Here is a 13,700-nt window from a genome sequence, read left to right as displayed (position 1 = left end):
ACTTCAAGTTCACGACTCTTTGCAACTGATACTTTGATGTGAATTGAGGGCTTTCAGGTATATATCTTATTGGTCTGGTCCTATACAGCTTAGTGTACTGTATTCAACCCTTTAAAACGTAACAACCTCCCGACAAGATTCTTTTAAAAAACTACAAATGCTAAAATGACACCATTTGTCAAAGGCAGAATATGTTACTAATCAGTTCCTATAAAAAACAATAAACGCTGCTCTTCTCTGCGCAAAAGGGAAGATATGAATGACTTCTCTGCGACCAACACTCACAGGACAAAATATCGAGTGGTCCAGAGAGGTTGGAAGTTGATCTTGTTCAAATGTAAATAGCTCAGAATGTTTAGCACCTATTTTTTGCCAATATTTAACATACTTGTGGAAACACAAAAGTTGTGTCTTTTTCTAGGATCAATGGCAAAAACACACTGGAAGTGCTTTTGGTACAGACGGGTTTTAGTCTTTATGCAGCTGCTCATTCAGATTTATTTCATTCAGTTTTTTGTTATTTATTGCCAGTCATGTTCAGTATCCTAGTGAGACCAAGACAGTCTGCCAATCGATAATTGAATATCTGCATTCCAGCAAAGGTCTGAAGTTGAACTCACACAACCATTCAGTTTATATATACCGCTTTGCCTTTGCTCCAACACATGATTGAATAGTTAACATGGCCTGACAGAGGGAGACGCTTTAACAAGATGTACCGTTACCACTGATCAGTTAAACGGATGGAAGTGTTTTTTTAAAAGAAATGTAAATATATTTTGAACCTAGAAGCACAAGTAGAGGCTCTACATTGCAAATTGAAACCATAAGTGTTTTATGAAGCCAACATTCTGCTTACATAACACTAATAGATGTGTAGGAACACCTGACGAAGAAGATGGAGAAAAGAAGATGTCATGGTCTCCTTGAGATTAGTGTTTACTGTGCTCAGTTGCTTTATGGCAGTAAAACTCATCCGCAGCAGGTTTCCGGGACACGTACGGGCGCTTTTCTGAAGCTTTTATGATCCTCCTGCTAGATTTAAGACATGGTCCAGGAATGTTACGACCTGAGACTTTTTCCTTCATTGATTTTGGGATAAATGTTATTTTAGGTGGTATAGGAGGCCGGAGAGTAGAAGAGCTGCAACAATTGGTCTTCTGATTGATTAGTTTAGTGCTTATTCAAATCATTTAGTGATAAAGTAGTCATTTTTATTGCAAAATTGCCAGGAAATGCCATTTTCAGCCTCTCAGATATGGAGATTTGTTTCTTTTTATTCTCTTTTATATCAGTTTATGTTATAATTTACTTTGTAAAACAGACAAGCCAAATCCAGCAATCTGATTGGTTCTTAGCCGTGATATAATGAGCGTATATCACGGTAGAATTGGAGTTACTTCCACAACAAGTCAGTATCCCTCCGGTCTGAGAAAAGCTACAGTCGTTATAACTGTTACATTACGTCCGTTACGAAACTAACTAACTAACTAACTAACTAACTAACTAACTAACTAACTAACTAACAGCTTAAGATGGAAACATGTAAGGGATAATGTGCAGCAAGGACTTATTGACCGTTGTTAAGGACGCTCACATCTGTAGAAAGAAGTCCGGTTGATTTAACTGCATACAGTTGGGCTGAAAAGCAAACTGCATGCTTTTCAAACTGGGACAAGAAAACAGCGGAGAAGTAACGGGGCAGAAACCCTCCTTTTTACGCAGCGGTCCAGACATCAGACGGCAACACATATTCAGTGTGCAGTTCCTTTGGCTTTAGGGCAGGGATATCTAGATACTTCCCAAGGTTTGACATCATGAATTGTGCTACTTTTAAAGCAAGCAACGATGTTTTCAAATCTGTAATCAAAAAGCTCCTCAAAAACGCTATTGAAGCAGTTCCTGCCGTTGCTACGTTAGCTCAAACAGTAACAACAGACTATTTTTGATCTGCCTGTCGGGTGTTCTTTTACCCATAATGACCGCCTCGCTGCTCTTTATCCCTTACTTAACTTCGACCTCCGGGGTGGCCTTACTGTACTATGGAGGAGTGGATTGAGCAGTGCCTCTCTCCAGAAAGAAAAGGCACCTAAACGACGACATGCAGTCTACCAGTGAAGAGCAGGTAGACCAACTGGAAAAGTCACATCTTATTTCTATTGAACAAACCTTCATAACCCCACAAGGCCAAACCCAGCACACTGCAAAGCTTTTAGTGTCAGTGATACACACCTTGATGAGATGCTTGTTGACCCATTTGGTGAAGGTTTTCTTCTGCACCCTGTCCCGCTCATCTGAAGAAAGAAAATAGAGAGAGGAGGAAGGTTAATAACATAATCTAAATCCAGCGTGTTAGCTGCAGCCAGTGAGCACACACACACACACACACACACACACACACACACACACACACACACACACACACACACACACACACACACACACACACACACACACACACACACACACACACACACACACACACACACACACACACACACACACACACACACACACACACACACACACACACACACACACACACACACACACACACACACACACACGGCTAAACACTCCCTAAGGAGACAGTAAGTGATGATGCTGATCCATTTAGACAAATACCAGGCATGGATTACATTGATCTGTGCATAACAACATGAGAGGGTCTCTGCAGGAAAGATGTTCTTCATTTTCAAAGCAACACAGAAGCGCGCACACACACACACACACACACACACACACACACACACACACACACACACACACACACACACACACACACACACACACACACACACACACACACACACACACACACACACACACACACACACACACACCACACACACACACACACACACACACACACACACACAGAGTTTTCTATGAGCAAAGAGGTATTTTAAACGCAGACATTGTGGTAATTTAACTGTGGGAAGATAAACCTTTAGTAATAATGTATAATAGATTATTGGTACAGGCCTAACATAAGAACACATTCAAACACACCCTTCTTCACAGAGCTTGGGTAAAGACTTGGTTGAGAAACTGTGGAGTTTCTTGCGTTCATGGGCTCAAGGTCCTTTTGATAAGATCCTCGATATCTGCAGACTTCGCCTCTTGTAAAGTCTTGAACAGCCATGTTTGACTTGTGACGTCATTGTGGGTACACTGAGGTTTCACAGATGAAGCTACAACATGTGTTTGTTTTCTTTCCCACTTCATGACTGCCTGCATGTGAACTACTTTAGATAGGCTCTGGATTTCTTCCCTTCAGTGATTAACCTTCCTCTGAGTCTCTAACTGAAGTGGGATCCAGGCAGACTTCCAGCCTCCGGAGGCCAGAGTGGTGAGGCAGCCAGGCCAGGAATAGAGCTTGATGCTGGGCCACAACTGTGTTATCTCCCCCCTCACCACCCCCTTTTCCTCCACACTGATTGAGCCTCTCTTCCTTTCCCGCCTCTGTCTGCTCCTATCAGTCTGTCTGGGAGAAAACACAGACCGCTCTCCTTTTCCTTTCCCTCCATTCTCTCATCTACTTCCTGCTGGAGGGATAGTTCACATCCTTTCAAGTGATGTGGTTACCGAAAACGGTTTTAGTCACCGACAGGGATGCAAGACGTAATGTGTGCAATGTATGATAAAAACATGTTCAATAATATTTGTTGGTTATGGAGCAAGTTGGTTACCGGTAGTTTCCTTGATGGACAGAAAAATAATCGACAATCATTTCAAAAAATCAAATCAAACACGGAACATATTCTCTGATTGCAGCCTCTCGTTTGGGTTTTTGCTGCTTTGTTTGATTCTTTTTCCTTTTGCCAGAAAAAAAAGAGACATTTGAAGACATCACCGGGCCATTTTATAATCCCGACAGTTAATCGAACATTAGAGGAAATAAAACTATGAGGAATAGATCATTAAAAATAAGTAAGCTACAGTCCTAAATAGCAATATAATATATAATATATATTAGAAATCAAACATATATGAAAGACATATAGCGCTAAAATCTAAACAGAATAAAAGAATGTAACAAAACAATTATTTGTATGTTCTTGTGAAAAAAACATGTACTTAAATATGTTGCAAAGGATATTGTTTTTTATCCAGGTCATTATCTGTATCGCAATTGAAGTGTATTAAAATTAATTGTAAATATTATGTAAAAATATTCCCTCCAGTAGCTTAAATGTAGGTAAAATAAAACTTTAAAATAAGTGTATCCCTCATACCAACACGAGCACTCGCTCACTCAACAGCTCAATCACAGACGAGTATTTTCCCTCCATTTTTTTCAAACAACCAATCAGAGAACAGGTACTTCCCCTCCAGCCAGCTGTTTATCAGTTGCCATGGAGAAGCCATACGAGAGAGCAGCCATGAGGAGAGACGGTTTCACATCCTCCTTCAAAAATCACCCGCACCTTTACAATCAGCCCTGACACCTTCAACAGACTCCACATGTAGAAAGGTCACACACAACACACACACACACACACACACACACACACACACACACACACACAACACACACACACACACACACACACACACACACACACACACACACAACACACACACACACACACACACACACACACACACACACACACACACACACACACACACACACACACACACACACACACACACACACACACACACACACACACACACACACACACACACACACACACACACACACACACACACACACACACACACACACACACACACACAGGTGGCAGAGCGTTTACATAAAGGGCAATCCCTCCAGGCTGAGAACAAATATTTCAACACACCATTGCAAAATAGTTTCACCACTGCAACACGCCAACCCAAACCTGTCTGGTTAGCCTGGTGGAAACACGCAGCTGCTTTTTACAAGTTATTAGATCACACACGCGCTTATGCACCTGTGCAGCCTCGTCCGGTTCATGTACAGTAGGTATGGTAATGCCGAGTCTTGATTATATCATTGTTATTGAAACAGAAACAGAGTTGTGAGAACAGTAGAGGTGTGTGAGTGACAGCCACGGAGAGGCACCCATTCAGCGACAGTGGCGGGCATTGTTAAGAAGAACACGCCCCCTTCCACGCTGTCCAAACACACACACACTTTGCCCAGACACCCACAATGATTAATAGAGACCACATTGAATATGTTGTCACCTGTGTGTGCACAAACAGGAAGTGTTCAAACACACTGATTCACGTGCTGACAGCATGTAAACAGTGTCCTGCTGTGACACACACACACACACACACACACACACTGACCTAGGCAGCACATGAGCGTGCACAGGTGGGCGTTGAGCTGGCATTCATTCCTGTAGTCGGACCCCATCATAATCCGCTGAGGAAATGTCCTCCAATCAGAGCTCCATAGAAAATAATCCAAGACAGGGGTGAGGTAATACTAGTGACACGCTTCCCTCTAGTTTCCAGAAGCTGCCGGGTGTGTGTGTGTGTGTGTGTGTGTGTGTGTGTGTGTGTGAGCACCGGCAGGCCCAGCAGGTTAGAGGAGTGTCTACTCCTGTGTGTGTCTTGGTGTATTCCTGCCGTAGTGGTTCCCTCTGTCCCTGATCGCTGTGTTCACTGCCATGTCTCCTTGCCGGCCTTTTCCCCCACCGCACTCCTCCCCCGGCAGCAGTTGCTCTCACACGTGTGTGTCAATGTCAGCCGCCGCTCCTCCTCCTCCTCCTCTTCAGACCAGAAAAGGACGGCCCCACTTCTACTTCCTCGCCAGGCAGTGGCAGTGGCACTCTCTCTCTCTCTCTCTCCCTCTCTCACTTATTCTCTTGCTCGCTCGCTCGTTGTTTACAGTCACACTGCAGCTGACGGTGGCTCTGCAGAGATGCAGGGCTGCTTACTCTTATTTTCTTTGCTGTGTTCCATCTGCTCGAATGCGCAGGTAGGCAACTGCATCCATCGAGAATATTTTTTTTTTTTTATTTTCTATTTGAAAAGGAGAATTGTGGGTAATTAAATTGACATGTGCTGGTAACAGATGCTCTTTTTGTCAAATAGCAGAACAGTAGACCTTCTTCTGAATAGAAATCGTGTTTTAAGTCCTCGACAAATCCATTAGCGATGATGTAATCCACTTGAGTTCTTTCTGTGTTCCAGAAAAACAAAACAGCATCCAAAATATGACTTGCTCTGCCAATCCTTTACAAACATACACTTGTCTGGTTCAAGCTGACAGATGCCAGAAGGCAGCAGCTCCCTGATATCTCCATTTCCTTGCCTTCACTCCTTCTCCCATGTTTCCTTTCCTTAAGTTCCCGGCTTTTTTTTTGTTTTAAATAAAAGACTCAGCCCCCTGCTTCTTTTCAGCGAACTCTGTCACTTTCTGAAGAAACAGAAAACAGGCTTGGGCATAAATGGACTTTAGTCTCATCAAGAGAGGCCAGGCACATTTGTGACGCTGTATAATTTGATATTGAAAGGAAAACAACAGCCCAAGTCAATCATCTGGTCGGAGTCTTGTGTGAGCAGGACCGTAGTGAGAATAGACGAGGGCGTACATACTGAAGAACAGCGCATGTCATTATATCTGGCCTGGGTCCAGACCTGTGTGTTCAGGCAGCCACAGGGAGCTCTCAGCGGTGAGAGAGCGGCCTCTCGCAGGCTTTAGCTCCACCGCCTGGTACTGAGCTCATCATCCAATCACGACGAGACAATACCCCGTCCAGGCCTGCCTTCAAACTCAGATTTGAGTCACACTGCTCCACTCCCTTCCTACTTGTGTATCGCAGTGTCTCAAAATGGCCCTGCTGTCCCAGAAAGCGCCAACGCCGTTTTCAATCATTTCTGCTCTGTCATGCTTTCCAAATAAAATAAAGAAAAGTGAGGAATCAGCAGTGAGTCTGCACGGGACATCAGCTGGGCTTTGGTTTCCTCGGAAAGTCATGTGACCTGGCGCGGACCCAGGAAGTGATCGGGATGATACGTCAGCATCAGTGCACTCTGCGGTTGCAGATCCACACACAGCTGATCCAGCCAGACAGGGACACACACTCTGACAGCCACAACAAGCTCCTCCTCCTCCTCCTCCAGCAGCGACGTCACTGCTTCATCTCCTTCATCCCTCCTTCCTCTTCTTCTTCACTCCCTCTTGCCGTTAGATTCTTTCCTCCGCAGTGAAGCTCCGTTTTTCCCATCTCCATCAGACCATCCGCACTAAAAATACCGGACGGAGCTAAAGCCTGTAATACCACGCAGCATGCTTATCCCTCCCTCCTTCTCTCCCTTTATCACCTCTAATCTCCCTCCCTCTCTCTCTCTCTCTCTCTCTCTCGCTGCTGTCTTCCGGTATCCTGGCATCCTCCTCTTGTGATTCAATCATAGAGTGGATGTTTTCCTCTGATGGTCCATGACTGTATGTCATCCTCTCTTTTTTTACTTTCTCTTTCAGTTTCCATCGCACAGGCTGGCTCCCAGGTTTGCTATCCTCCTCCTCCTCCTCCTCTCTCAAAGGCTGGCAGCCTCCATCCCTCTTTCTCTTTTTTTATTTGTTCTGTTCCGCCTCTCTTCCAATTTCTCACTCTTTTCGAGCTACGAACACTGAATGGTAAATGTTTGTAAAGCAGGACAAGTTGACCTGGGTTTTAAAAAAATAAAACGTTATTTTTTTTTCTGCTTTGTAGCCAAGTAAGTCTTATTCACACACTAATCAGCTGTCCAGTTGGCCAGCAGCCTGTCATCAGATAGCCAACAGGTTCAATCTGCCCTCCAGTGGCCACAGAGGAAAAAAAAAGATCTTCTTATTTGAGAAACTTAAAAGGCTCCTACTCTTGAGAGCAGACCTTTTGCACACGGTTTGGCAGGTGTGTAGGGGAAGAGCAAAAGTGGAAATTGCGGATGATAACAGAGTTGTAATAATCCACTTATGGTACAGAGGCCTTCCTTGCACACAGGTAAGAAGAAAAACATCATCACATTCGTATACAAAAATATCTCAGACTGCAAGTAAAGACGAGAGTGTATGGAAGTATTTTGTTCAGAATGTTAAACACACCTAAGAAAATGAAACAATAAACGAATAACGAATGTAAACTGCTGTCATATGTAGCTGATGACAGAGCACATCCAAAGTCCATGTTAATAATTGAAGGTGATTTGAGGTCAGCTGGGTTTTATCACTGACACACATCTCAATAAATATGTCATCCGTTTCCTTTGTTGTGCTCAGTAATCTAATGGGAACAAAAACCACAAACGTCAGAAGAACTCTCTGCTGCAATTTCAAAGAAAGTGTAAACCACCATCACACACACACACACACACACACACACACACACACACACACACACACACACACACACACACACACACACACACACACACACACACACACACACACACACACACACACACACACACACACACACACACACACACACACACACACACACACACACACACACACACACACACACACACACACACACACACACACACACACACACACACACACACACACACACACACACACACACACACACACACACACACACAGAAATTGATTGTGCATAACCTAGAGACCACATTAAGCAGTAAACATGAAAGTCAAGTTTGACGCTTGAGTTAAGTTCTGTCTCATTCTCATATCTAAATCACTGAAATGGGAATGTCCCTAAAACCATAGTACTCATTATGAGAGACAAACATTTTAGCGGTTACAAATTAACTACTTGAAGAGTTAATTAATACAATTTAAATAACTAAAGTGAAAATATTTCAGAGCAAACGCCCACATGAAACCATTCGTCCAGCACTCTAATACATCAACTTACGATCATGTGTCCATAAGAAGAGACCACGACCAGACGGCACCAAAGTCATTCAACACTCGCTACGTTTTTAACATGCAACGTTGTTAGTGACGATAGACGAGATTAAAATATAGTTTTAAAGACATTCTCTAAATGGTATACACTGTTTTTTGTTTTGAATACAGCAGTGTTGTGTAATGTGGTCGATACCGTTTCAGCTACAGCTGCAACACACTACGAGCAAAGTCAGTGGAACTCATCATAACTTACTTGAGCTCAAATGAACAGTGACAACGAAACAGCTCGGGAAGAATAAGTCAAAACTGAAGAATAAAGACTAAAATCTCAATGGTTTAATTGACAAAATATTACAGTTGTCTTTGACTAGGATGAGATGAACATGCCGAGACTTTTAGTAAAAGAACAGACAAACTTAACTAAATATAAAACAAATCAAAGACATTTGATACAGGACAAAGACTAATTAAAGAAATACAAGAAAAGAAGAGGCCTACAGATAATGAGTATAGAAATTCTTTAGAGAGAATTATGAAATCATTAGAATGTTGGATAAATTGTATTACTCGTGATTCTCCCTCTATATCCGCGTCACCTTATTTCCTTCTATACTTCATGGCTGCCTTTGCTTTCGGGGCTCTTCCCCTTCTTCACATGTGCTCACCTTCATTGCTCTCTTGTCGCACTCACATTCAATCTGCTCCTCTCCGAGTATTGATGGAGCTCATTGATCTGCACTTTGATGTCCTGCCAGATATCTCTCCCCTGGTGAATCAGAGCCAATCGTTTCTCTCAGATAAATGCAGCCACATGTCCTAAACCAAAGCTGAGTAGCTGAGTTCAGACCAACTGTTCCGCTGTTAGGAGACACTGGATGTAAACCAACAGTAACAAGTCTGTGTAAGCATAACATCACCATAGTTGAACAGGCTGTTACATCATAAATATATAGTTGCATCAGGCTTTAATCCAGCGATTAGGACTGAGGCTAAAGTGACTGGAATGTGTTTAATGCTGCAAAAAAGGCGCTTTAACATCAGTGTTTAGCATTAGCTCGGAATAATTAGACACATGACGAAACTCTGCAGCATACTGGCTTCACAGCAGCTCATTGTGTGGTGTAGTTACAACAACAAGACACAGCCAGGCACGGAAGCATGAATTACATACTGTAGATGTAACTATATGATCCAATAGCTGATGACATATAATTCCCTCTCTAAAAAAGAGCCAAATATGGAAGATTCTGCTCCTCTGACTCATGCAGATGCAGCAATGGATTCCTGCAGGCAGCACCAAGCATAAGGCAATGTCTCACTGTACAGGAGGGGGGGGGAGTCACCTTTACAGCACGAGCCGCTTTGCATTCCACTTAAGCTAAAATAGAAAACATGGAGGTGACATGCTAATGCACGCTAACACTTTAGCACCATGACAAGGACTCTACTAGCTCATCTAAAAGCCAATGCACATGCTAGAGGCAGATGAGTGAAGCTGTCCAGTGCAAAATAGACACAGCAAAAAGGGGTGGGGCCTAAACAGGAAGCACATGGAGTGTCACATCTCCCGTCTCCCTACAAAGAGCAGATACATCTTGGAGTGGTGATAATGCATCATTAGTGTGTCCTTCCCCTTTATAAGAAGCTTGCAGTTTACCTTGATCCAAATTGGGTGTTCGCTGCCGACGGCGACAGTAAAACCAAATTCCAGCCACTGTCAAGAAGTGGAAAGTCACCACCAGGATGGGCGTGATGACCGAGGGGTCTGTGAGGAGGTTCATCCCGTCTCGAGAACTCTCCCAAACTCATACAAAATGGCAAGTAGCTAAAAGCTGGCAAAAAAGCGACAAATATCCAAAACAAAAGCTACTGCAGCCTCAAAATGTGTCCTGGGTGTCCTTAAAGTAGAATGTTCACAAAAAGTTTCTAAATGTCCGCCAACAGGAACATCCTCCTTCTCCTTTCACTTCTTCTGTTTTCACACAAGACAAAAACTATCCCTTCCTTTCTACAGCATCTCTCTACTTCCAGCACCGCAGCTAATAAGTTCTCTGAGTGGTTCTCCCCATGCAGATGCCCTCCCTCTCTCCCCCGCCTCTCTCTCTCTCTCTCTCTCTCTCTCTAACTAAACCTTGCTCGCCCTCTGACACTCCACCACTGAATTCCTTTCCACTGAAGCAAGCTGCTGGACTGAGTGCACCGTTAGAGGAACGGTATATGAATGAAACAGGATGAACCAAACGAAACTGTGTGTGTGTGTGTGTGTGTGTGTGTGTGTGTGTGTGCGTGCGTGCGTGCGTGCGTGCGTGTGCGTGTCTCACTTTCCAAAGAAAACCACATCGCTCTTCTTCCTGTGTATGTGTATCAGCCTGTATCATTTTTTATATTTTTAATATTAGGTCAGTAAAGCTAGTTTTTATCTATTTGAATGTGTCCATGTTGCATTTATGTGTCCTTGTATACATTGGCAATAGATTGTGCAGGGTGTGTGTGTGTGTGTGTGTGTGTGTGTGTGTGTGTGTGTGTGTGGTGTGTGTGTGTGTGTGTGTTCCCCTGTTGCTATGAGTGAGCAATGCATCCTGGCTGTGATATTTATGCTCTGCTATCTTTGAATGATGTCTGCTGACGGCGTGCGTGCGTGCGTGTGCGTGAGGGGGGGACAGACAGACACTTTACAGCGTGATTCAGCATGATTCAGGCTGCAGACTGGCAGGCAGGGGGTCCTCGGGTTACACTCACCTCTCGTGTGTGTGTGTGTGTGTGTGTGTGTGTGTGTGTGTGTGTGTGTGTGTGTGTGTGTGTGTGTGTGTGTGTGTGTGTGTGTGTGTGTGTGTGTGTGTGTGTGTGTGTGTGTGTGTGTGTGTGTGTGTGTGTGTGTGTGTGTGTGTGTGGTGTGTGTGTGTGTGTGTGTGTGTGTGTGTGTGTGTGTGTGTGTGTGTGTGTGTGTGTGTGTGTGTGTGTGTGTGTGTGTGTGTGTGTGTGTGTGCGCGTGCGGTCAGGTTATCAACTGAGCGCTGAAAAGCCACTGACATTTTACCCCTAGCAACCTGCGGTCACAACAACACACAACCACAATCAATCTGACGACATCATATTGCTGTAAGGGGAGAAACCTTCAGCTCGTTTTTTATAACGCTGCTACATTCAATCCTACAATCCTCAAAAAAAAACTTTAGAATTTTGAAACGCATGATATTTCTTGGAGAGCAGTTATATGATTAAGAAAGTTCTCAAACAGCATTTTGCTCACACATGGTATCGATAAAGGCTGGAACATGTAGAGGGCAGTAATGAGGATCTTTCCTATTGGTCATTTCCTAATCGCTACAATTAGCAGCTAACATGAGGTAATGGAGGTTTGACGCTGATGTAATCAGCTGTTTATCCGGTGCTTTCCACCAGTGAGGCTCACCTTGCAACAGAACCACATTACCCAGAGTCCTTTGTGTACAAAATGTGCCTTAGGGAGAGGGCTTGAAATGTTTTCCCTAAATGTAGCATAATAAGGTATTTAAAAATAGAGCATTGTATAGTGTTTTTAGAGAGCAGGACTACATTTCCCAGGGCCCCCATCTTTCCAAGATAGACTAATTGAAAAACGATATAGTAATATTAATAAAAATAAATATACAGATATTAAAGGTTAGTATTTTAAAGCGGGCACTCAGTTTTAAGAAGCATGCATTAGAACTACATTACCTTTCTGTCCCTAAGTTAGGCTACTTTAATTATAAAATACAATTATTAATGTATTAAAGATAACTTTACTTAAAGGTGGGGTAGGTAAGTTTGAGAAACTGGCTCGAGATTCACTTTTTGTTATATTCCATGGAATGCTCTCAACATCCCGATAGCAATGAATATCTGAAGTGCTTTGACAATAAATCCATAAAGAAATGTCATCTGTGGAAGCCGTGGTACTGTAAAAAGCACGACCAATCATTTTAGCCGGCCCGGCTAAAATAACTGGATGGCCTACCTGCCTGTCAGCCTTCCATCTGTGCACAAACATATCTCGTGCTCTCATTGGTCATGTGCGCGTTTGTGTGTGTTGGAGGAGGGGCTCTGTAAGGAAGTGGCAGATTTTCAAATTCTAGCGCACTCGAGCTGGTTTCTCCAAAATCACCTACCCCAAAGGGACTATTCTAAAGTGTTGTAAAAAAAATTATAAACTGACAGCAGAACTACATTACCCAATGTCCTCCCTGTCCTAAAATAACTAATACCCTAACTCCTAAAACACATTAAAAAAAATGTATTCCAGCACTGTATATGAATAAAAAAAAAAAGATAAGAAACTCGATAAAAAAGCATGCAATTAAAAAAAGAGAATTCTGTTTTTTAATCTAAATTAAACATCGACTGAAAGAGGGAAGTAGAAATAAAAGTGAGAGGAGGCTAAAGAGGAAACAGAGCAACCGCATGTGTGCTGTGGTAAAGAGTGTGAAGCAGCCACTGCGGGGCAGGAGAGACCAACATGTGTGTGTGTTGGGTTTAACACTGTAACCACTGACTGCAGACCAGTGTCACAAAGAGCACCAAAAACCACCGGTCTCACAGTGACATCCGTCAGTATTAATCAGCTTCCAACTCATTCATACATTTACTTTAAAGCTTTTAAATGTAGTTTTACAATATAGTTTCAGACAAAGAATGTGTGGACGTACTTTCCGTAATAACTGGTGGAAGTATTATCAGCACTAGGACATTTCTCATGTATTAAACTTTGTTATCAATTCACAACACTCATCATTTTCACGTCACATCAACATACTAGTCATTAAAACGTTGACAATAATTTAGTTTATTTAGTCGACAGGTTTCATGTTATTGTATGTATTAGGTTAGTTTAACAACATTTTTAAGTTGGACTTGCTTTTAAGGAACCTAATAGACA

At 42.9% G+C, this 13,700-nt stretch overlaps 1 protein-coding gene across 1 annotated transcript in view; it reads right to left on the bottom strand.

Annotated features, from left to right (window-relative positions):
- Positions 1-13,700, bottom strand: part of LOC117455659 (microtubule-actin cross-linking factor 1, isoforms 1/2/3/4/5-like) — a 256,966-nt gene that overhangs the window by 149,649 nt on the left and 93,617 nt on the right. Inside the window, exon 3 of the mRNA XM_071204800.1 lies at positions 2,233-2,294. Coding sequence (XP_071060901.1) covers positions 2,233-2,294 — 62 coding nt within the window. The remainder of the gene's footprint in view (positions 1-2,232; positions 2,295-13,700) is intronic.

This window comes from Pseudochaenichthys georgianus, chromosome 11 (genome assembly GCF_902827115.2).
Source record: "Pseudochaenichthys georgianus chromosome 11, fPseGeo1.2, whole genome shotgun sequence".
In the NCBI taxonomy this organism is placed as follows: Eukaryota; Metazoa; Chordata; class Actinopteri; order Perciformes; family Channichthyidae; genus Pseudochaenichthys; species Pseudochaenichthys georgianus.
This window is presented reverse-complemented; position numbering and strand designations above follow the sequence as displayed.